The 25,000-nt window shown below is 42.8% G+C and overlaps 1 protein-coding gene across 1 annotated transcript in view; it reads right to left on the bottom strand.

Moving 5' to 3' along the window:
- Positions 1 to 18,477, bottom strand: part of ASCC3 (activating signal cointegrator 1 complex subunit 3) — a 148,303-nt gene extending 129,826 nt beyond the window's left edge. The window contains exons 1-7 of the mRNA XM_085851423.1: positions 18,459 to 18,477; positions 10,011 to 10,143; positions 9,734 to 9,884; positions 8,483 to 9,111; positions 6,679 to 6,790; positions 5,185 to 5,395; positions 4,867 to 5,008 (exon numbers count right to left, since the gene is read on the bottom strand). Of these exons, the coding sequence (XP_085707549.1) occupies positions 4,867 to 5,008; positions 5,185 to 5,395; positions 6,679 to 6,790; positions 8,483 to 9,111; positions 9,734 to 9,884; positions 10,011 to 10,100 (1,335 nt within the window). The 5' untranslated portion in view covers positions 10,101 to 10,143; positions 18,459 to 18,477. The remainder of the gene's footprint in view (positions 1 to 4,866; positions 5,009 to 5,184; positions 5,396 to 6,678; positions 6,791 to 8,482; positions 9,112 to 9,733; positions 9,885 to 10,010; positions 10,144 to 18,458) is intronic.
- Between the last annotated feature and the right edge of the window lie 6,523 nt (positions 18,478 to 25,000).

Below are 25,000 nucleotides of genomic sequence, written 5' to 3'. Positions count from 1 at the left end.
TCTGTCTGTCTGTGTCTGTCTGTCTGTCTGTGTCTGTCTGTCTGTCTGTGTCTGTCTGTCTGTCTGTGTCTGTCTGTCTGTCTGTGTCTGTCTGTCTGTCTGTGTCTGTCTGTGTCTGTCTGTCCAGAGCATAACTCCGTGGACTTTGATCCGATATCAATGTCTAGTTGTGTTTTCCCGGATGAGGGCATGCAACGCCCATTGTGGGCGGAACCACGCCCAAAAAATAGACATTTTTAGGGGGTAGTCGGATTAAAAATCTATCTTCTCCGAGGGAATTGACTGAATGGAATGGGTTCTTCGGTATTTGAATAGCAAAATGAATTATCTAAAATTTGTCGTCCAATTTTTCATTTTCATCCCAAGGTCAAGGTGACAAGGTCAAAAACTTAGAAAATTGCGAATTTTGACATAAAAAAAATCATACGACCGCCCAAACTTTGAGAACTAGGATGACTATTTTTTATGCATAATCTTGAGGTCATTCCCCACCTAAAGTCTTGAAACCATTTTGCTCTATCTTGAACACCTTGCCCGTGGCGCCCCCTTCAAGTTTGTTTTTACGCTGATTTCATCAAAGTATGGATAATCCGAGGAGTGCGAAATGCCATATAGCCTATATGACGTTATATTGTTCCTGGAATGTCCACAACATTGTTTTGTGACCTTTAAAGGTTATGCAAAGGCCAAATTTTGAAAGTTGTTGAACGAAACCGGGTTTTCGACATTTTGCAGCTAATAACCTGTCACCCGTACCACATCATGTTGATCATTTTTATAACTTGGTCAAACATTATCACATTGTCTCATCCTTGACTTCTGAAACAATCTACATCGTCAAATACCGCTCGTGAACCATTGTCATCTTCAGACTTGTTTGTTTTTATATTCTTTGGATTCTTTTTTTAGTTTTGGGCTTCTATTTCCTTTCCTGAACTGTTGTATCTGATCAACTTCCTTCCTCAGTTACTCTCTTTGTGTCTCTAATCTCTGTTTCCATGGTGGAATTTGGCTTCTATTTGTGGGTCCTGGTTTTTTTTTTCTTCTTCTGGTGTTGTTTGCCCATTACCTTTTCTTGAATGACGAGCGCTGCTGCAAAACACAGGATATTAATTTCCTTCAAGGTGGATAATTTTGAAATCAGTTTTCTAACTGAATAGTTGGTCCGCCTTACTAAGATTTTTCTCCGTTTGTTGTTTTCTATGCGATGGAGTTCTGGTCTCTCTCTTAGTTTTATCTCTTCTATTTTGTTCGCCAACTATTTTTGCAACCTACGCTGCTCTTCATCATCTTCACCCTCCTCCTCTCCCTCATCTTTCTGCCCATAATTATCCACCTTTTACACTCTATTCCCCTTTATGCCTGAGTCACCTGGTCCTTGTCTCTGAATTGGTCTTGCCTCTCTTTCATGGGAACACCCCCATTCACCCGTTTTGCCACACTCTTTCTTTGCCACCATTGGACTGGCTCTATGTCGGGGTTTGGCTCCCCATCTCGGTGCACAGCCTAAACTTCCTCTCATGCCATCTTGGCCAAATCCCTGCCATCCATTTTTTCACCTTCAAACGAGGACTGAGCTCCCCTCACTCTAATCTTTCTTGCCACTTGTTGCCTTGCTGTGGATGTAATTTCTTCGATTCTATCTTTATCTAAAGATCTATTAATTGTTGAACAAACCTTCTCCAATTTATCAGGAGGGACTCTCTTTGCCCTAGTAGCAAATTTCTTTTTTTTTTCAGCTGGTTCCTGAACTGCTCACCCTTACCTTTCCTCTCCCATGCCTCATGTATGGAATACATTCTGCATTAGAGGATAATCTTCTTCTCCTCAACAATTCAGGTTTTCATTTGTCGTTTTCATCTCTGGAGTGTTGTGTTTGATGGTGGAGAGACAGTTAACACCCTTACAGCTTCTTGCTTTGGTGGATAATCATCTCTTCGCAAGGTGATTCTCGTCGCTTGAGAAGGTGCAGTCATTATTTTTTACAGTGCACTATTCTGCTTCTCGGAGTGGCCGCACAGACATAGGGTTTCTCCTATAGAAGGCCTGAGACTCTTTTCTTGAGATATTTTTTTTATCAAAACAAAATGTTCTGTCGTTTTCTCGTGCTCCGTCTTCATCACCTCCACCCATTCAACTGAAGTCCCCTCCGCAACTCGCCCAAGACTGCGGATCGTGTATAAGTCACACAGCATCACACTCATACTTTACCAGGGCTGCCATCTGCCATCAGGGTCGATACCTCAGAATTTCCTGGTGTCTTGCTGCATCACCACAGTCCACCTCACAGCGCCGTCCTTAATCGCACATCACAGAGCCGTACACATTTCTTTTTCACCTTCTCCACATCCCAGTGGGCCTCTTAACCGTGGCCACGCAATCCCATCCTCTTTCAATCCTTCGCTTCTGGCGTCCCGAGTTTCAAGTGGTTCATCGGAGCCACATCTGTTCACAAAGCGCCGTCTCGCTCTCTCGGACCCACTGTTAAGGCCCAGTCACACCTTGACGTTTTAGCCAGCTTATGCCGATTTTTGGAAAATTTGTGTAAAACGCTGGTACACGTCGAATACGTTATGGGTAAGTTTTGATAACATTGAGAGCACGCTGAAAAACACTGCCATACGTCGTAGTACGCTGGCTTTAACCGTTGTACTTTTCGGTTGTCCTCAAATTTTCCATGCTTGAAATTTTAAGACTTATGCCAGTGTATGACTCACACGTTCCGCATAACGCTGGCCATAAGTTGTAGCCACGTTACGCGATCGTTGACACACGTCGACACACGTTACTTGTAAGTTACTCATAAGTCGAAACATGTCGAGGTAATGGTTAGCGTCAGTGTTCCAGACTCCCTGGGGTTTTTTTTCTTCTTCTTCAGTATGACGGTGATGTCGACACTTCGATTTCTAGTGCGGTTATAATATAATATAATTAAAAGGCTGCCACTCAACGATTTAAATCATAACCGCACTCGAAATCGAAGTGTCGACATCACTGTCATACCGAAGAAGAAAAAAATAAAATAAAAAACAGGGAGTCTGGAACACTGACGCTAACCATTACCTTGAGCGTTTCGACTTATGAGCACCTTACAAGTAACTTTTGTCGACGTGTGCCAACGTTCGCATATCGTGCGTACAACTTATTCCCATCGGATGCGGAACGTGTGTCATACGGCAAGTACGTCGTAAAATGTTTAACACGTTTATAATTACAAGACGTACTCCACTTAATACGATGTATGATAGCGTACTTTAGCGTTTTATTCACGCATACCAAACTTACCCATTACGTATTCGACGTGCACCAGCATTTTAGACGCATTTTTCAGAGGTCGGCATACGCTGGCAAGATCGCCAAGGTGTGACTGCGATGTTGACACTTCCATTTCTGCGGCGGTTATGATTTGAATTGTTGTGCGACAGCCTTTTAATAAGCTACGTCACGTCATCGTCGGCGATGCGTGCAGCGCGCTATGCATAAGTTAGACTATCGTTGGGCATAGGTTGGGAAGGCCGACAACAGGCTCAGCATTCGTTGGTATAAGTTAGCTATAACACAACGAAACGTTCTGTGTCCGTTACTAATATGTTATGCATACGACAAACTCGTTATGAATACGTCCGAATCTTAAAAAAAAAGTCAAAAGTTCAACGTAAGCCAGCGTTTTACATACATTTTAATACGTTGCCATTGCTGGCTAAAACGTCAAGGTGTGACTGGGCCTTGAGCATCGTTTCAAGGGCATTCATGTTTCCATATCCATTCATAGCCCCTCCCATCCTGATTATAGATATCCTCCCCGCTCCATCAAAGGCTCCTCCCCTCTGGGTATGAGGTCTGCCATGTAGCCTGCTCAAGAGTCCAGTAGATACGCGATTGACAAGGCTCATTTGTTCTTCGCCTTTCAATGTTTGCCTTCAGCGAAGATGATCCAAAATCATGTGAGGTCCTGGCAGACGCACCAGAGGTTTGACCCGCCTTGCAGTGTCGATTCAAACAGCAACGGGCCACGTTTGTCTTTCTCTCGATGTTCGCCACTTGGGCAAGAGGCTTCAAAGCCATCTGGACTCCTGGCGGACGTGCAGGTGTCTCGGTCCGCCTCATAACGTCGCTCATAGGTAGCAAGCCGAACTCATAGGTTCCCTCCGCGATCCCTCTCGGACGCATGTTCTACGGCGAACATCATCACTCAGAGTCTTCGTGAATTTTCCCTCTCCGATTCTCTCATTAGTCGCCAAGACCGAAGTCCTCAGATCACCTTCGGCAGTTACATGTGAGGGAGCCGGCGAGAGAACTGATGTGTGTGTTCCAATGTCGCCACTCGCTCGCTTGCATTAAGAGGAAATGGTACGAACTCGACACCTTGCATCAACAAACATTTCTCGTATTTCCTATATTTAAGTGAGCGATTTGCATCCAGGAACAAAACAATTATGGTTATCCATTTTGAAATTGCCACTCTTTCATTTAAATGCTGAAAATTATGTTAAAACAACTATTTGAATTTCAGATGTCACCCTAACAATGGCAGGTTAAAAGTGCCCCAGTTAGTGGAAGTGAGTCACTGAAAACCCACTGCACATGGGTGAAAGGCCTCATTAGCATTCATACATCGTTTTGAAAGTTGCGTATTATACAAGAAGTTTATTTTTAAATGGAATGCAGGCAATGTAAAAAAAAACACCATCCACTACTCTCTTAACAGGTGAATCAACTTCCTGTGTTACATAATAATGTTCAAGTAGTTGGAGATAAATTCTTGCATCTCGGCCTCAGACCACCTCCACAAGTCTAAAAAAGAAGCAAAATGAGGAGAAAGAATGGGCAACAGAGACAACATAAAGGTGCACATTGAAGACCAACCTTGGAGCCACCAATATAAGAAGATTTCTTCCGGGCCTCAGCTAGGGCATCATATACATTGGGATAGTGAATCACACAGTCTTCCTGCCAAGAGCGGGGTTCAAAAATTGGAGAAACTCGTGCATTCGCCAGTGCAAACTGCCTGTCATACATGAACACCATGGAGAAGAACAAAGCAAGGAAGGAAAACCAAATTGGCCTCTTTTCGATGACATGCCCATAAGCATGTGTATACACAATCCCCTCACAACTTGTCAAAAGAAGCAATGAGAGAAATAATAGTTTGGACAAATGTAGTGGACAAGCATCAGAGTTAACCTTTGTTTACGGAGAAGTTGAGGTTCAAATAATGCCTCCTTTTTGTCTTCCCCATCCCATGCACAATCTTGTAAATGCTTCTCATGCCGAGTGAGCCGCTTTTCCTCCTTATGCATTGCTTTCTCCAGCAATCGCTCCTCCTCAGATTGAATCTTCACTTGAGAGAATATGTAAGCACGAGATGCAGTGGGTTCACTTCTAACTGTACCATCTGAAGGAAAGGTGAAAAGGTATGGCTTAGCCAAAAATAAAGCAGTCAAAATGTGTTGATGGGCAGAAGCGGGAAGGAGGGCAGGAAGTCATTTGAGAAATGGAAAGGAGAGGCTAGAAACCTGAAGCAATCGTGTAATGGAAAGGGAAAGGAGATAACCGGAAGCCAGAGAAAAAATAGAAACAAAGCAAAATGACAGTGGGTGGCATGACAGGAGGGTGGAGAAGGGAGGGGGTGGCAGCCAGAGCGGAAAAGCAAAGGAAGGATAGCAAGCCAGAGCAGAAAGGGAAAGGAAATGTGTGTGAAGGGGAGAGAGAGAGAGAAAGAGAGAAAGAGAGAAAGAGAGAAAGAGAGAAAGAGAGAAAGAGAGAAAGAGAGAAAGAGAGAAAGAGAGAAAGAGAGAAAGAGAGAAAGAGAGAAAGAGAGAAAGAGAGAAAGAGAGAAAGAGAGAAAGAGAGAAAGAGAGAAAGAGAGAAAGAGAGAAAGAGAGAAAGAGAGAAAGAGAGAAAGAGAGAAAGAGAGAAAGAGAGAAAGAGAGAAAGAGAGAAAGAGAGAAAGAGAGAAAGAGAGAAAGAGAGAAAGAGAGAAAGAGAGAAAGAGAGAAAGAGAGAAAGAGAGAAAGAGAGAAAGAGAGAAAGAGAGAAAGAGAGAAAGAGAGAAAGAGAGAAAGAGAGAAAGAGAGAAAGAGAGAAAGAGAGAAAGAGAGAAAGAGAGAAAGAGAGAAGAGAGAAAGAGAGAGAGAAAGAGAGAAACAGAGAAAGAGAGAAAGAGAGAAAGAGAGAGAAAGAGAGAAAGAGAGAAAGAGAGAAAGAGAGAAAGAGAGAGAAAGAGAGAAAGAGAGAAAGAGAGAAAGAGAGAAAGAGAGAAAGAGAGAAAGAGAGAAAGAGAGAAAGAGAGAAAGAGAGAAAGAGAGAAAGAGAGAAAGAGAGAAAGAGAGAGAGAGAGAGAGAGAGAGAGAGAGAGATGAAACATAGGGAGCCAGAGAAGAAAGTGAAAGAAGTGGTGCAAAGCCAAAAGGGAAAGGGGAAGGAGGGATAGGAAGCCACAAGGAAGAGGTGAAGGAAAAGTGGGAATCTAGAAGGGAAAGCCAGTGTGCGTACGATACACAAAAGTCACAAATTAAATGCACCTTAAAAGCAAAAGAAAAGTGGAAAGGGAACAAAAAACATGCATGCAAAAAGAAACAAAAATTTTTTATAGGGTAGGAAAGGGAAAAAAGAGAAACACGAATCCTGTTTCCACTCAAACATCTCGTTACACTTCCTTGACCAGTCAAGTCTTACTTTGAAGACCAATAATGTTGAATTGGTTTTTCATGTTGTTCTGGATATCAATTCTATGTTCGAGCAGCTTGGAGATCAGGTCAATTCCATTTGGGCCCAACAGTTCGAACATCTAGGTGATAAACAGAAAAAGTAGAGGGAGAAAAAACAACATAAGTTGAAGTGCAAATTAATGTATGATGATAGCAATGCCTCAAGGTAGATTAAATGATGTGATCAGTGAAACTTTGCTTTTTTGAGGTTCTTCTTTATGCGGCATCAGTGAAAATGAATAATACACAAGTTGTGAATGATGAATGCACATGGGAATGCGACTCCCATGGATTTTCAGATAAATTGGCAAGTAGATTGATATGGATGGTACAGGGTCACCAAAATGACGCAAAATGCAGGTCAATCAAACAGCCAATTCCTCAAATATAGGTCACTGAAATTTGACCCAACCTTGACCCCAGGCAAATTTCAATGTGCCATAATTTTACTCTGAGTTGACATGTAAAGATTGTCTCTCATGTTTTGAAGGTCTCGAATAGCTCTGTCTTTGTTGTCCAACAACATTTAACACCATAAAAATGAAAGGTTTAATAAAAGTCAACCTCGTCTTTGAAGGTGGGTGACCTGTCAAATGATGCAACCTCCCATTTGTCCGAAAAATATCACATTTTGCAGAATGTGTGCTGACTAATATTTCATGCAAGTTTGATGATGAGCACTTTTGTCCTTTTTACAAGTTATGGATTGTGTGCAACATCAATCGTGCAACATCATGTTGGTGGAAATCCAATGATTCAGGGTAAATCGATATCTTTACACTGTACCACATGTTGAGACAAATGTGTATTAACCAGAATCGTTAAGATTTCTGCCAGTTATGTTAAGCAATTTGGTACAACAGCCTCCAGATGCAAAAAAAAATCTCGCACTTGTTTAAAAAAAAACGAAAACGAGATATACTTGTGAAAATAAATGTGGGAATAGCACACCACCTCATAGTGGTCAAAGGTAATGCTCCACCTGAGTCATATCTTTCCATTTTAAATAAAAAGACTTCATCCTCATCAATAACAAAAAGGCAACAATGACATTCCCTTCATTAAAGAATATTAGTCATGACCACCATGTATCATCTATCTATCTATATATTACTAAAACTCTCATCTTGTATGTATGTATGCATGTTCCCGAAATACAGCCAAAACGGTACACGACAGCGCAAAAATTTTAGAGCCACCTTACTCACCATTCGCCTGTGGTGTGCAGTATCAAGTTTCGTTCAAATCGGGCAATGAAAATAATTATTAAAAAAATCAATTCCCGGTTCAGTAAAGTACTCTTCGGGAGAATTTAATCAATGCAAACAACTTCAGCGGTATAGTTCGCTGGGGCTATCTTTTTTTTTCCTTGAAATGATTTTTTAATCAACTGCTGTCACAATGGGAACCCAACGGGTTCATGGGCCATCTACTTCTCTATAAAGAGTTTATTGGCTAGAGATAAACCCTGGAGGGGTCAACACTTCAATACTCGACCGAATGTGTAGGAATTTGGAATTTGTTCAAGGTGCCAGCATTAACTGGTCACCTCTTCACGAAGGCCATCATTGGATCTTTAGCCTCCACAAAGTAATGCCAGCAGACGGGACAGATAGCTGAACGTCCATCCAAGGGACGGCACACAGAATGGTCTGCCTGTGAAACACAAAGATGAAAATTTATGGCTGTGTCGAGATTCAAACCCAGGATATACAACTCAGAGGCGAGTACAAATACCTCTAGGCTACCCCACCAACCCAATTGAAAAATACCTCTCCCTGCAACTCTTCGTTGCTTTTGTGTGAGGTAAGAAGGTCAATAAATCGCTCTCCAACTTCTTGAACAGGTAAGCTGTTTTCTGTCATCTCCATGCAGTTCCGGACCTCATTTACAAGCCAGCTTCTGTCGAAATGCTCAACTCGTTTGTTGTCTGCTGTCAACTGCCCAAAAGGTCCCCCATAGCCCAGGTTTAGCTGCGGACGAGACGAGCCTTGAAACACTGGCAAGCAATCAGCTTTTAGCAGTTCAAATCCCTTGTTAGAGAAGGCTTCATGCTTCCCAAAAGGTTTCCCACTCTTCTTTCTGGGTCCACTTATCAGGCCTTTGCCTTTTACCTGATGGTCATTGTCAGCTCTGGCCAACACAAGATCTTTGAGTTCTGATGGGCTCGGAGCTAATGCAGAGAGATGACACACAGCTCTCTTGGCCGAGGCAGTGGCGGCCTCTGGAAGTGGACCGAAAGATTTTTTGAGCTGTTGAAGCATTTCTTTGGAAGTGAAATTCTTGACGTCATCATCGCTGTTGTTATATTTATCATCATCTTCACTGGCTGACTTGAGGTATGCCTCAAAGAGGAATGCGGCCACACCTTCCAAGCTTTCAGTATCCAGCTCACTTCCAACTGCAATAAAAATATTGAGGTGTTGTTAGAAAAAACAGAAGCAAAAACAACAACAACAACAACAACAACAACAACAACAACAATGAAACAGACAAGATAGATGCAGGAACAGACGCAGACTTTTCCACAAATTCAAATAGTGGTGGACAAACAGATGTTATAAAGTCTTTGTTTGACTTGCGCGTAAATTAAAATTCTGGTAATTCACGTGTGAACCAATGAATAAACAACTTATTTTGCAGTGACACCACTCTAGCTTGGCTTTTCAATCAAGTGGTAGTTCATTGGGATCAATTGATAATCAAAAACAAAAGTAAAATTGCCAAATCTATCAATTTGGTTTGATGTTTCCATCCAACCAATGAACTAACCATTATCCCCATCACCCAACATGCATTATTTTAATTGGTTAAATTACTTAAAAAAACAAAAGCATGATTTAGATGGCGGAATCACCAGTCATAATGGAATGTATGATATTCCGTCGTTGCTTTGTGTTCCGTTGTGAGAATAGGGTCCGATGAAAGACCCGCAATGACAACCACAGAAGAGCTACAGGTGAAATTGACTGCAAATTATGTCATTTAAAATAAACTGTTGTAAGCATATCTGCCTCACATACCAATGTTACTGGCAGCTTGCAACAGCACCTTGATGTTTTCAGAGAGAACTGCTTGCTGAGCTTTTGCTGCGTGGCTACTAAGAAACAAAACTAGCTGTTTCCAGCTTAGCTCTGATGTTGTCAGGGTGTCCTCTGCTTCAAGACGCCTCGCCTGTGAGCGTCATACCATGTGAATGAAACCATAACTTGTTAAGAAGGCCATGTGCATTCAACTTGCAATTGTAAGTGTCTCACACTATGACCACCCAGTTGTCCTCATTTGTGTTCCATAACAAACCTGCAATTCAGATTCACTGTCAAACTGTTCCAACTCCCGGCTCACGCTGCTAAAATTACGCAGAGTCGTGCTCAGCCTGGGCCGCTCCATGGTTTCCCAAGCTGTGGACGCTGTGTGTCCATAAGCTGGAGCACTGTCATCAGGATGGACATAAGCACGAAAAAAAAAAATCAGTCATTAGTATGGAAGGCAAGAATGATCCAAGAGATGGGAGTAGGGATTGAACAGCTTGTTTTAGCAGAAAAAGTGACGCATAGATACAAAACATAACATTAATAAAATAACAGAATTTTTACCGAACGGGACCTCTGACCTCTTGACCCCATAATTGAATCAGTTTATCTTTACATCATCATACATATTTGCACCAAGTTTGACTTGGATCCCTTCAGCTGTTTTTAAGTAATCGAGGTAACGAAAACCTATCATGGATGCACGGACGGACAGACAGACAGCCAGATAACCTGAAAACAATGCCTCCAGCAACTTTGTCGGCGGAGGCATAAAAATAAATAATTAAGGAATGCAAGTTGCTATTGGGGCATGAAAATTTAAACAAATCACAGAACATGTGCCACATGTCCTTGTTATGTGACTGTTACAGGAGTGGAAAGCAAGGCAAATCACAAGTTACTGTTCAAATACACAGACAAAAAGTTTCGATCATGGCATGGCAAGGCTTCACGAACAAAAGTTTTTAATCACCATCACTCCAAATACTCAGTAAAGGTTAAAGAGAGAGGAGTGTGCATGGATCGTATCACCCAACAAACTAATTAGTCAGGCGGCATTTGTTCATATAATGGCACTACTTCGTTTTTTTGCCAACTCCAGTTTCTTTACATATTCAAAAGGTTTTGGTGTAAATAAATGGAATTCAACTTGTTGTCAAGTTTCTATGTAATTTTTTCTTGAAATGCCAATGCTTTAAACTTTCGCGTAATATCGGGTGCAATAATATGGGAAACTACATGTGTTAGATACATTGCAAACTATATTTCTGCCAGAATATATATACTTTTTTTTTTTACACAAAAATTTTATTTAATAAACCAAATTTAATGCCACTGTTTCCATTTCATTATTTTAAAAGCTAAAAAAAATGCATAACTATTAAAATTGTATGCATCATAATACTACCAAAATCTTATCTGTCTTTCCAGATTCAAGACAACTGGTGAGCTGTAGATACATCTGTTGACAGCTTGATCATATCAACTTTGAAAAAATGGATAAATGCATAATTTGCCAAGAGTCAGGCAGTGGGTGGTCCCTATTCAGTTGCAAGTCAAAAGTCCTTAGAGACCATACAATCCTTTTGTGAACTGGACTAAAATCGGACAGAATTTTGATATTCTAAACCGAGTGAGAGATCTGATATTTTCTGATGACACCAAACACATCTACCACAGAAAGTGTTACCAGTCTCTGTGCCATAAAGGTAATCTGGTACGAGCTCAAAAGAAATACGAAGATGACATAGCATCAGCTGCAGAAAGTAAGAAACGCGGGAGAACAAGCATTGAGCCTTCTTCATCTAAAACGAGAAAAACATTTGATCAGGAGCTTTGCATATTTTGCCAAAGCAATGAAAATAGTGCAGTGCATAGTGTTTCCCCCAGTGACATGGGGAAAAAGTTTTTGGCAATCAAGGAGTCCACTAAAAGTGAGGAAGTTGCTGCTAGACTTGCTTATCTTTACAATGAAAAAGATGCTTTTGCTCAAAATATGAAATATCATATTAATTGCTTGAGAAATGAAACAAGAGCTATGGGCTCATCCACATGTACTACTGACAACTGTCAATATTTTATCAAGGCAGTGTGTGATATAGAAATAATACAAATTGTCGAGTTTATGATTAAAGATGATAGTGAATCAGAATTTCCTAGCTTTGACATTAATTCTGTAGAAGACGCATATAAACTCCTTCTTGAAGAACAAGGTGTGACAACACACCCTAAATTCCTAAAACATCTTACAAGAAACGTATCAAGAATATCTTGCTGGAAAAAGTAAGTACCAGGAATAGACTTTGCAAAGCGTGGACCAAAGCCAGAAAAAATTTTCTCAACACTGACCAAGGAAAAGTTAATGACGCAAATTCATGAAAACGTCGGAGGAGATGAGATGGAAACAGTGTTCAAGGCATCTCAGATTATTCGCAGGGAAATCACAGAAATGGATGACTGACATTTTACTGGATCATTTCTTGACTTCAATACGCCTATGAAGCTACAACAATTTCTGAAATGGGTGATCAGTGCGCCTCATACGAATCTCAATGTAACTCGAGAGATTGAAATAGAAAAATCCTCGAGAAATCTTGCTCAACATATTATATCGTCATTTAGGTCGAAGCGACAAGTGAAATACAAAGCAAAAGCCGATGGCAAATTTCAAATATACCATCAGAGATGGTGAATCCCCCACCATTGAATGAAAAAGGTCATACATATTCCAGATAATGAGGGAGGTGACATGGAAACAAGACACCATTTGGTCATCATCTCAAAAAAAGTTCCCCATGGGGTGAGGAACGTAGTAACCAAAAATAATTGAAATCAGATAAGCGGTTTTCCATTTATTACAAAATTTTTTTTTTTTCAAAATGGCCACCCCAGTCGGCCATCTTGGATCCGGCCACGCCCAAAATAAATAGGGTTCTTCCTTTTCAGGTGGTACATGTGTGACCCAAATTTCAAATCGATATGGTGAAGAGTTTATGAGTTATCGTACTCACAGCTATAAATGTTGACGCCTGGATGGACGGACGGACGGACGGACAGCCGGACGGACAGCCGGACGACAACAACATCCCCCTTCCGCCACGCGGTGGGGGATAAAAAGCGAAGACAACCCCACTTTCACTTGGTCTTGCTCTGACTTCATATCAGGCTAATCGGTCCACATCTGATGTAGAGACACTGAATAACCTGCAAGTTGCTGTTATCTATGATGAGGTTGAGCGGACAACAACGAAAATGGCAGCAGCAATCGTGGATGATATTAACACCAACACGCAAGGTGTACATAGTCCTCCATTTGTAAAGCAGGGAATCAGACCACTGTTTGCAATTGATAACATTGACCTGGGAAGTGATGCAGGTTCGTTTCATGGTGCTGATTTGTTGATTGCCCAGAGATCAGAGGATGGTGCTCCTCTCATTACAAATGACCTCAAACTTGACTTGACTATTCAAGACAAAGCCCTGAAAAACACATTAGATATGCCATATATGAACTGTGATAAGCCAGTAAGTCCGAGTGTGTCTCTTCAAGTAACCGACATGTTAGACACCCTGAAACAGGTATCTACTGACTACACACAGTGTGACACTATTTGGTTATTTATGTGTAGCTCTCTGGTGGTACAGATAGTGGATAAACGTAAAGATGCAGATTCTTGGACTGAAGTTGGATCTAGCCTCAATGAATCAGTGGAATTCAATCAAGGAGTTGTGGTCTCGTCAGACCAACCTCAGGTGAAACATCTGTGCCACAACATGTTTCCACAGCAGCCAGGTCTACTTCAAGTGAACCCCAGATTTCCTCCAAAGATAATATCACGAGCAATAGTGCATGTAGAACACTGCCAGAGAGATGTCATAAATCTCCCACTTGGTCCACCTTCAATTCGTTGATACACGACAAGACACCAGTATGGAATGTTGGTATTGTTGCTCCATTGTACAGGAGAATTCCAACGGAATGGCCAGTGCTCCTCACAATTTTAAAGCATGCTCAAAAACTCAACTGCATTACTGTTGGCGAAGGGCAAAGACCTATTATAACCCTTGATGGTGATTTGTATGACCGTGCAGTAAAGTTTAAGGATTATAAAGAAAACTGGTGCACCAGGCTTGGAGGTCTACATATAACTATGGCAGCACTGAAGTGCCTGGGAAAGTACATAGAAGGAAGTGGCATTGATGTGGCATGGGAAGAAGCTGGTATCTATGGATCAGCTACAGTATGCCAAATATTGGATGGTCGTCACATATACAGATGCATTGAAGCTCACATAGTTACAATGATTGCACTTTTCACCATGTGCATACAGGTAATCTTCTCAGAAGACGAAAGAGCATTTGTTGAGCACCACATCAGCCAAGTACTTGATGCCTTTGCAGCATATTTAGATGGAAGGACTGATTCCACTTTGGAGGAATTCAAATCACAAGTGGCTGAAATGCATCAGACACTCTCTGCCTGTAATAGTTTTGAAAGGTTAAATGAGTGGAAGAACAAGCAAAAGGTATCTCCAAATTCCCAACAAACCACATGAATCAGGTTGAGGTTCTATTGATGTTTACTGCTGTTACAAGGACATGCAATTGGACACTTCATATGGCTGAGGTGGAGGAGCTGTTGCCTTATTTTCATGTTCATGAGCAGTACAACTACGGACGACAGGGACCACTCTATGTTGTCGACATGTTGGAACTGCAAACTACAGATCCTGAGACATGGAAATTTTTAGATGAAGGCAACTTTTCTATTATAAAACACAGTGTTCCTTTCACTGTGATTGATCCAGACCATGGTATTGAACAGGAGCACAAGAAGATGAAGGTCAAAGGAGGGTTTATTGACATCACAGGCAGAGCATGCCATGGAGAAGTACTTCATTATAGCCCCCACACTTTGCAGAATTGTACAGGAATTCAAAGACTATGCTGGAATCGAAATGCAGCAGCCAAGTTCTCTTCACCATGAACTTGTTGGAGCAAAAGGTACTAGGATCATTTCATCTGCAGCAAATGTTTCCAAGGTACTTACCAGACAGGGCAATCCCTTTGTTGAACGTGATATGTTCAATCGTTTTACATTTGCTGTTGTTACACCTGACAGTGTGTGCAAAAACATTAAAAACCGTGACAAATTGGGGCGAGAGGCATTGGAAAAATTTGTCTCTACTCGGATGGTGGAACAATCAGTCAATTTCTGGGATGCTCAAAAGAAGAACAACTGGTCGTACTTCAAGGATGTAGGAGCTACAGTACAAACTAAAGTCAAAGGGCAGTTGGTGTCCATTAAACAGGAGAGGTCACTGCTGTCTCGATTACCTGTTGTGTGCAAGACTAGAACTGACTTTTCTGTTAAGGATGCTATTACAGAGTTAGAATTCATTGGAGCTCCACCTTCCAACTTTCATCCAGATGGATCAATGATAACGCTCTCAGACAAATCCAAACTGGTATCTGCAGTTATGAATGTACCATTGCCAGACGACCTGGCCATCTCAGAACCAGAGAGGGATGCATCCTCAGTCCTGATAATTGAAGAAATGTGTATAGTGAACATGGTGCCAAAAACTCCTGAAATGTCAAATGCCTTGCACTTTGCAAAGAGGTTTGTTGACATTGTGGCTGACATGAGTGACTCATATGAGGAGGTCAGGATTGTTTTTGATCAGTACCTTACTGGTTCTCTCAAGGAAACAACTCGTCAGAAGCGAACGGTTAAAACAACACCAGTTCACTATCATGTTAATGATAACACCAAAATAAGGAACCTGAAGACCTTTCTCTCTCATGTGAACACTAAGGCAGAGTTGACAGAGTATCTGTCAGATAAACTCATCAGTCACTACCAAAATAAGCCAAAGAGAGTGATAGTTATGCACCATACAACAATGAAAGCTAATCACTCTTTGTCTGACATTGTTAGTATGCCCAAGATGGCAATGGGTCAGCACAACCTTGAGGAGGGTGACCAGATTGTTCTTCTGAATGCATTTGACGTCATGGACAAGAACCCCCAATCCACCCTGGATGTCTTCTCAGTTGACACAGATGTTTTTGTTCTCCTTTTAGGTCACTTTCCATTGCTTCCAAAGTCAACTATACTTCTCAGAAAAAAAGAGTGAGAGAATATCCATCAAAGATTGCTACCAAAGACTTGGACCCAAGAGGACAGAAGCACTCATTGGATGGTATGCTTTCAAGGGAACAGACAACACTGGATCATTTGCTGGCAAAGGTGTATCAAGTCACTTCAAAGCATTTATGCAAGCTGCTGATGAAATTCTGAAAGCATTTACTGCATTTGGGTTGACACAAGAGATACCAACATGTATCTTTGATCAAATGGAGCGATATCTGTGTTTACTATATACAAAACCTCAGACATCAGTGAGAATATCGTTGGAGAACTTAGGTGGGCATTATTTGCACAAAAAGGTAAAGAGGGCCAGCAGCTACCCCCAACTCGAGGAACGTTAGTGCCACACACTTCCAGAGCTTTCTATATGGCTCTTGTGTGGAAGTTATCTAAAGCACCTTGTCCCAAAATACCCTCACCTACGGACAACTGCTGGGAGTCAGTAGAGGGTCACCTCAAACCAGTCTTCTGTGTAAATGCACCAGCCCCAGAGGCCTTGTTAGAGCTAAGGAAATGTAAATGCAAAACTGGTTGTAACAGACAATCATGTGGATGCAAGAAGAACCATTTGGTATGCACAGACCTGTGTGGATGTGGAGAGATATGTAAGAACATTGTACTGGACAAACCTGGAGATATAGATGAGACAGACTGATATTCCAGTTAAGTACTTTCATATTACATCTTTGCATTCGAGAACTACGGTTGATAACTGTACATGAGCTAGTGTAATTATGGCTAAATACAAGCCAAAAAAGGTACTTTGTGCAGTTTGATCTACTTATGTTAAAAAGAAGTCTTGAGATAAGTGATGTGCAGCCTCAATTTTGACATTGAGGTGATGTTATAGTGCAAGAACAAATGGGGTTTTACTATATCAAAATGTGAATTATTGTTGTCTTTTGCATGTATTAATGAACATCAGAAAAGTATTTTTAATGATTAAATACTGCTTAAAAACATTTAGTTTGAGTTATTTTTATTACGATCTCAAAAACATCTGGTTCACATATTGCAGTTTTTGCCCATTTAGCGTACTTTCTATCAATACTTTGGATAGGTCAACACTGCATCAAAAATGTGTCTGAGAACTTGACAACAAGTTGAATTTTGTTCCTTGACAAGTGGACAAACCTAAAAAATGAAAAAAAAAATGTCACCTGCAGGGTGACCAGTATCTTGCCAAAAGGTGACCACGTGTGACTTCTTTAAGGTAACACTGAGGTGAACAGAGCTGCTATCCACCAGGAGATATTCCTTGAGGAATATCTGCCTACGAGAGATTCCGATGAGAATCGTTCTACAGAGTAACCATGAAAAATATGCGTTTGCCTCATAACGTCACCAAATGACGTCATAATGTCTCAAGCTTGACATATCTAGAAAGCACTCATCGAGGTGTTCAATTTGAGGTACTACACGATATAGTTCCTAAAACTTGAAAATTTGACCTTGGGGTCAAATATGTTTGACCTCAGGCGCTAACCATGAAGGTCAAGGCCAATCGCCACCAAAAATTAATCAGCTGAGCGCCAGACCATGAACTATGAAGACGATCCGATCAAAATTACTCAAAAAATAAGGGTTTCGTCGACCCCCTGATTTGCGCCAAAGTGACGTTGACCTTTGACCTTGACCTTCAAAATTTTGTGCGCTGAAAGGGACCTCTATAGGCCTCTGATATGCGAAGTTACAAAAATTTCCGATGATAACTGTGCTCTGCAGAATTTTTTATACGTGATTACAGACAAACAAAAAAAAAACAACAAAAAAACCAAACAAGCTGACTAACATATCTTGCAAAAACTTAGTTTTGGCAAGATAAAAATGAGAAACCAGAGTTGGCAAAAAACGAGGTAGAATGCAATTGCTGCCTGACTAAATTGCACATCAACAGCAAACAAAACAGCAAACTATTCGAGAAAAAGCATCCACAATTCAAAAGTTACAAAGAGCAAGCTCAAACAGGTAGCAAGCGACGACAAAAGAGAGTGAAAATAGATTGATGCTTGTTTGGTTTGGGAAGATGGAGACAGTAGGCATTGCCACAACGTTGGCAGGCTAACGGTAAAAATTAACCTTTGACATCACAGCATGTTTTCAGATCCTTACATGATAGAAACTAGAAGGGCACTTGGTGGAGAGCAGGACACCGTGCCTCAAGGCACGTGTGACTGATGGTGACAGTGTGGTTGGGCCTGGTCAGTTTTGGAATCGTGAGGCCCAATTTTACCAATTCACCTGGCCCACTCAACAGCTGTGCTCCCAAAAAGTCTGGTTCCAGTTCCAGAGGACAGCTATGGTGATGGTGTTTGCCTTAACCGTAGTGGCTGTTTGTCTGGCTTTTGTCTATCGTGGATGGTAGAGTATCGTTGCCAGCGTTCATGCGTAACCAGGAATTATTGTCTTCCTGGTTGTAATTCAGCCAAGCAAGGCTTTGTTCTGCCCTCACCCTGGTGCACCTAAGAGATGTTGTTAAACGGGTCCACGAGGCTGCAGGAATGCCTGGATTTTAGGTATGACTAGTTTTTCTGGGAGTGGATGTGAGAACTTTGGGACTACCAGATCCTGGAGGAGGACGCGGGCATCGATCCTACTGCCTCTTGCAAGAAATCTTGCAGACACAGTTCCTGTGGCTGGCCTGGTTCTCTTGCATCTCCTCATCAAGGTTGTGCTTGAAGTCTACAACTGCACCCAAACATCAGCCAGGTTAGTCTACAAGATTTTGGAATAATAAGCAATCTGCTCCCATAAAGGGAGGCTCCTGGGTAGATTAGAAGGGTGCGGGGAAACAAGGAGTGGTGGATGACACTCTTGGACCCAACCAACCTGCGAAGACCTGCACTTAGGATAAGGTGCCTTGATACTTACTGTCCCAAATGTTTGGTTTTGCTTAGAAATTGGGACAGTCCTATAGGATGAGAGCGGGCGAGAGTGACCCATTTTTGCCTTACAATGCTTGAGAATTGAATGGTAGCGGGAGAGAGAATGACATGCTGGATGGTGTGTGGGTCCACAAAAATGAATTCTCTGGAGAAGCGGTGACTGCACCCCCCTCCCCCCCCCCCAAGGTAACTTGTACCTGACAGCCAGTGATGTCTGGAAATGGAGACTCTCCCCAGCGGGATGGATCTGGAGGGGGATCTGGTTGGGTGACCAATGGCAGGGAGACCCTTGGTGACCCAGGAGAGGCCGAGAGAGCATGGATGGTGCGAACACCCTCCCCGGTGGGATGTACAGCAAATGAGCTGTTTGGCTGTCAGGGACTGAATAGTTTAAGGGTGGGGGGGGGTGGAAGAAGTCGCAAGTCGGGCGACTTGTGTTTGAACTGTGGGCACCACAGCCTGAAGCGCCCCCACCATCTTGGTTGTACGGTACCCTGCCCGCTGCCTAACTGAGGATCACAAATGTGTGTAACAACATTTAAGCCATGGTCTTGAAGGGTTTGAATGAAAAATTGGTTATTGAGTTTATGTGCGAGTGTGTTGGAGAAGGTCCACCCGATCCACGACACTAACCTGTACCAGAAGGGCAGGGCCCACGGAAATTTAGATTAGGTAAATTGGGATGGCTCCGCAGGTAACGTTGGGTATTGTGGCCATCATCGGGGAACAAAGTCTTTAGAAGGGGGTTGTACAAACATTAACGAGTGTTTGGTTAAGGGTTTGTCTGTTATGGTAGGGTTTTCTGTGCCTTTTGACATTTTCTACCCCCCCCCCCCAGGAGTTTGGAGCAAGGAACTAAGAGTTCTGTAAATATTTGAATTGTGTTTAAAGGGTGCAGAACATCAAGGGGAACAGGTAAGTTAGCTACGGTTCGCTTCCCGCAGCCCCTAATTCATTTTATAGGCTAATTAGGTGCAAGTCGTAAAGTGGCAAAGCTGGAACTGTAACTCCTGCATTAAACCTTGAAGAACTGTAACCCCTGCGTTGAACCTCCCCCTCCAGGGGAGGGGTGGGGGGTTTGTTATGTTTGTGGTGGTAGATAGAGGAATCCCATAGTGAAGATAGGATTGCATAGTATTGCATGGTCCATGGATGAGTAGGAGATATTTTGATGTCATTTAAGTAGGGAAACTGTGAGCTTAAGATTGTTACACGTCACCACATGGGGGGAGGGGGGGGTGGTGTTGTGTTGTGTTAACTCCATAGGGTCTAAAGCTAGTTCTCACAGTATATGATTGCCCACGCGACTTTTTTCCTACGTTTCTACATTTACGGGGCTGGCCATAAAAACCACGTTTTCAAAACAACAATAACTAGCAGACTAAACCCTGCCTCCCAGGAAACGTAACCGGCAAGCCACGCTCCTGAAGCTTATGATTGATAGGGGTAATGTGAGAGGGAGAAGGTTTGAGAGAGTGGGTGGTTGGAAGGGAAGACTGTGGCCTTCTTCCCTCTTCTTGGTATGGCGAAAAAGCTGTGAGATCCTTCTTGTGTGCTTAAGCCAGGACACTAGCCATTGTCTGTTCGGCTGGGTCGTGAAGTTTATTCCCTTTGAAGAGAGGGAGAGAAGAAGAGCGCATCTCTTGGCTGAATCTCGGCAGTAGCACTTGGTGTATGATCGAGGAGGAAGGCGGCAGCGCCATTTGGTGTGTGTGTGTGTGGACCTGGTACTGAGAGGGAGCAGTGTGGTAATTTCAATCATGACAAGAAACTGTACAGCAATTTGTGGGCCCTTGGCATTGAAGACCGCCTGCACAAATTACCTCACGTACATGGCCAAGGAGAGTAACTTCACGACATTTTGTGCATTAACTGTGCGGTGGCGATGCGGTTCAACGACTACCAGGCTCCTAAAAGTCATCTCTGGACGCAGAGCTGAGTGCGGGCATAAAGGGGGGATTTTCTTTTATTTTTCCCTTTCCCCTTGTCTGTTTTTGTGACTGAGTGGACACATCTCAAATTAGGATTTAGTTTACCTCACTTTTTATATATTTTCATTATCACCCTTGATTTATGTTTATTAAATCATTGTTGTTGAATTTCCGTGTGTTTGTTTGTTTGTTCGTTGTGGGTTCGAGAATAAACCCATGTGCTTCTATTCTGGTGGGCACCGTTCCCCGCTTCCATTCCGCACGTGCCGTAACCGCCAAGAATTTCAGCTGTTCGCCTCCGTGTTAAGACCGTCCGGCTATCCGTCCAGGCTGGTTTTAGTTAACTGGCTGGACACGACAGTATGTATGTTGGCTTACTTGAAACCTCCTTATCATTACTGATTGGTCAACATATCCAATAGGTTTTTACCATATTTGGTTAACCCTTTGCATGCTGCATTGTTTACTGCTTAATTGATTTTTTTTCATAGAGCCATGAATTTCAAGTGGTATTTGCAAAAATTTTTAAAAAAACACACAACTTATGAATCAAGTTAGATTGATAACCAAAATTAAAACAAAAATATTGTAAAAAAAAAAAAAAAAAAAAAAAAAAAAATTCTCTCCGCAAATTTGCGACCACAGCACACAAAGGGTTAGATAAAACAAAACCTGCTTTTGATTGCTACACAACCTGTTTTTTGTCGCCTTCAACTTGCCATGTATGGAAAACAACCTCCGTCCATCGCAGATGGTAAAGGTAATACGAAAATAACCGCCCCACCCCCTGAAACCTCGACCCCCACAACTCCTCTCAACTTTCTGGTTAGTCTTATGAATCATTCCATGGACCTGGGTCATATCGAGTAATGACCTCAAACTTAAATAAGAAGAGCGAAACAGCAAGTTAGGAGCTGAGGACCACATTGCCGTTGTACATGTTCAAAGGGGAACAACACAAATAGTTTCAAAACTCAACGGAAGACGAGTCTTTCGGAGTCGGGTCAGTCTCCAGCGGAAGAAAAATAAATTTTATTTTGTTCGTCTGGTATTGATAAAGTATGACACTGACAGTATTCATTTGGGTTGTATGAGGTCTCAAAGCGCCGATTCTCAAAGGAAGCGAGAGGAGGGTCTCACCGGCAGCAGCAGAAAGAATGGAGGAACCGAAACTCACTGAGGGAAAAACACAACAGATATTTACACAGCTATTCGTTCAAAACCGACACACACACACCACAAACACACACCACGCAAACACCACCACACACAACCAACACACCACAAACACACACCTACACATTTACCACCACCACAAACACACATCACACACAACCAACACACAAACACCACCACACACACACCACACACACCACACACAAACACCACCACACAAACACACACACACACACACACACAAACACACACCACGCAAACACCACCACACACCACAACACCACAAACACACACCACGCAAACACCACCACACACCACAACACCACAAACACACCACAAACACCACCACACACACCACGCAAACACCACCACACACACACCACACAAACACCACCACACACACAACCAACACACCACAAACACCACACACACACCACCACCACACAACACACCTTATGACAGGAAAACAAAATACTTGTGACGTTTGCGGGTTTTGACCAGTGACCCGCCGGGAGAAAGCGACGCGACAACCGGCCGGAGAACACGACCACTCGGCGACACGTCTGTCGCCATGAACGTTAACAAAGGGAATGATTCACGTCAGGTGTGCGATGACAATAGCGGTTATACATACCTGCGTAGTGTGTGCCGATCGCCGGCTCCCCGAATGAGATCCCGACAGGGTACACGTGTAAACGAGATTGTCAAGATCCTGTGAGTCGCGCGATTCAATGATGGCGAGGAAACAAGGTAGGTTTTCAATAAAATGAAATAACATCCCCCAAGCAGTCTAACGGAGAGAAGGGGGAAATTGTTGTTGATAACGAGCCGAGCTTATAATAAAATAAACAACAACAACAACCCCGAGTCGTCTACCGGAGAGAAGGAAGAAACGAGCCACGCTTACGATAAATTGAAATAAACCCCAAGTAATCAACCGGCTGCTGGAAAGGTTTATTTGTCACGAGTGTCATTCAAATAAGTATGATCTATCTATAATTCCAGCGATCTGTGTGTGTGTTTGTGTGGTGTGTGTGTCTGTGTGGTGTGTGTCTGTGTGTGTGTGTGTGTGTGTGTGTGTGTGTGTGTGTGTGTGTGTGTGTGTGTGTGTGTGTGTGTGTGTGTGTGTGTGTGTGTGTGTGTGTCTGTGTCTGTGACCGCTGTTTCTCGACAACCACTGGTCCGATCTAATTGAAACTTGCCAGGTATATTGCTGGGGCCCTGTGGATGTGCCTTTTCAAGGTTTGATATTAATCGGACAAGTGGTTCCCAAGTTATGGCCATTTATTTACCAAACCAATGTCAGGACACGGTGCGATGACATCATAATTGACATCACAATAGTTTTTTTTTATTTTTGCACGTACTGCCACGTACATACGGGCAAGCACGTACGGGCACGTACTTGTTATTTATCAATTACAAATTACTTTTGAACAGTATCTATCTATAATTCCAGCAATGTGTGTGTGTGTGTGTGTGTGTGTGTGTGTGTGTGTGTGTGTGTGTGTGTGTGTGTGTGTGTGTGTGTGTGTGTGTGTGTGTGTGTGTGTGTGTGTCTGCGACTGCCGTTTCTCGATAACCCCTGGTCCGATCTAATTGACACTTGCCAGGAATATCGCTGGGGACCCGAGGATGTGCCTTTTCAAGGTTTGATATTAATCAGACAAGTGGTTCCCAAGTTACGGCCATTTATGTGTCAACCAATGACAGGACACGGTGCTATGACATCACGAATCACGTCACAAATAATTTTTTTTTGCACGATTGACGTCACAATTCTTCTTCTTCATTTGATATGACGTCACAATTGACGCTGGGGACCCGAGGATGTGCCTTTTCAAGGTTTGATATTAATCAGACAAGTGGTTCCCAAGTTACGGCCATTTATGTGTCAACCAATGACAGGACACGGTGCTATGACATCACGAATGACGTCACAATTATTTTTTTTTTGCACGATTGACGTCACAATTCTTCTTCTTCGTTTGATATGACATCACAATTGACGCTGGGGACCTGAGAATGTGCCTTTTCAAGGTTTGATATGAGCTTGGTAGATATTTGTGAATACATTTACAGAGAGAGGGGCGAGAGAGGAGGGGGGAGAGAGGAGGGGGGAGAGGGGGGCGAGAGAGAGAGGGGCGAGAGAAAGGGGGCATCACAATTCAAGAGAGGGGAGAGAGGAGGAGGCGATAGAGGGGCGGGAGAGGGGTGTCAGAGGGGGGCAAGAGAGGGGGCGAGAGAGGGGGCGAGAGAGGAGGGGAGAGAGAGGGGGGCAAGAGATGGGGGGAGAGAGAGGGGGGCAAGAGAGGGGGTGAGAGAGTGGGGACGCGAGAGAGTGGGGACGCGAGAGAGAAGGCACAATTCTTCTTCTTCTTCGTTTGATATGACGTCACAATTGATGCTGGGGACCTGAGTACGTTTCCCAGGTGTTTCCCAAGTTATGGCCATTTATGATAAGGTTGGTCCGATCTAATTGAAACAATGCCCCAATCCAGTCGTCATTTACGAGAGCAAAAGAACGAAGCTGCACGTACGGCCACGCACCTACAGGGACACACGTACAGCCCGCACTTACGGGCACGCACGTACGGACCCGCACGTACGGGCACGCACCTACAGGCCCGCACTTTATAAGTCCCATTCACACCTTGACGTTTTAGCCAGCTTCTGCCTATTTTTGGAAAATTTGTGTAAAACGCTGGTACACGTCGAATAGGTTATGGGTACGTTTTGGAAATGTTAAGAGCACACTGAAAAACACTGCCATACGTCGTAGTACGCTGGCTTTAAACGTTGAACTTTTGGGTTTTCCTCGAATTTTTTCATGCTTGAAATTTTACGACGTATGCCGGCGTATGACTCACACGTTCCGCTACGCTGGCCATAAGTTGTCGGCACGTTATGCGATCATTGACACACGTTGAAACACGTTACTTGTAAGTTACTCATAAGTCGAAACACGTCGAGGTAATGTTTAGCGTACCCGAAACTTATTTCTAACCTATGAGTAACGTTTTGTAAGCACGCTACACGAACGTTGTTCACACTTTGCAACACGTTACTTGAAAGTGCTACTACCACTACTACTACCAACATCGACATCAGT

Source organism: Eptatretus burgeri, chromosome 1 (assembly GCF_056783735.1).
Source record: "Eptatretus burgeri isolate ZD-2024b chromosome 1, Ebu_testis_v1, whole genome shotgun sequence".
Classification (NCBI taxonomy): Eukaryota; Metazoa; Chordata; class Myxini; order Myxiniformes; family Myxinidae; genus Eptatretus; species Eptatretus burgeri.
This window is presented reverse-complemented; position numbering and strand designations above follow the sequence as displayed.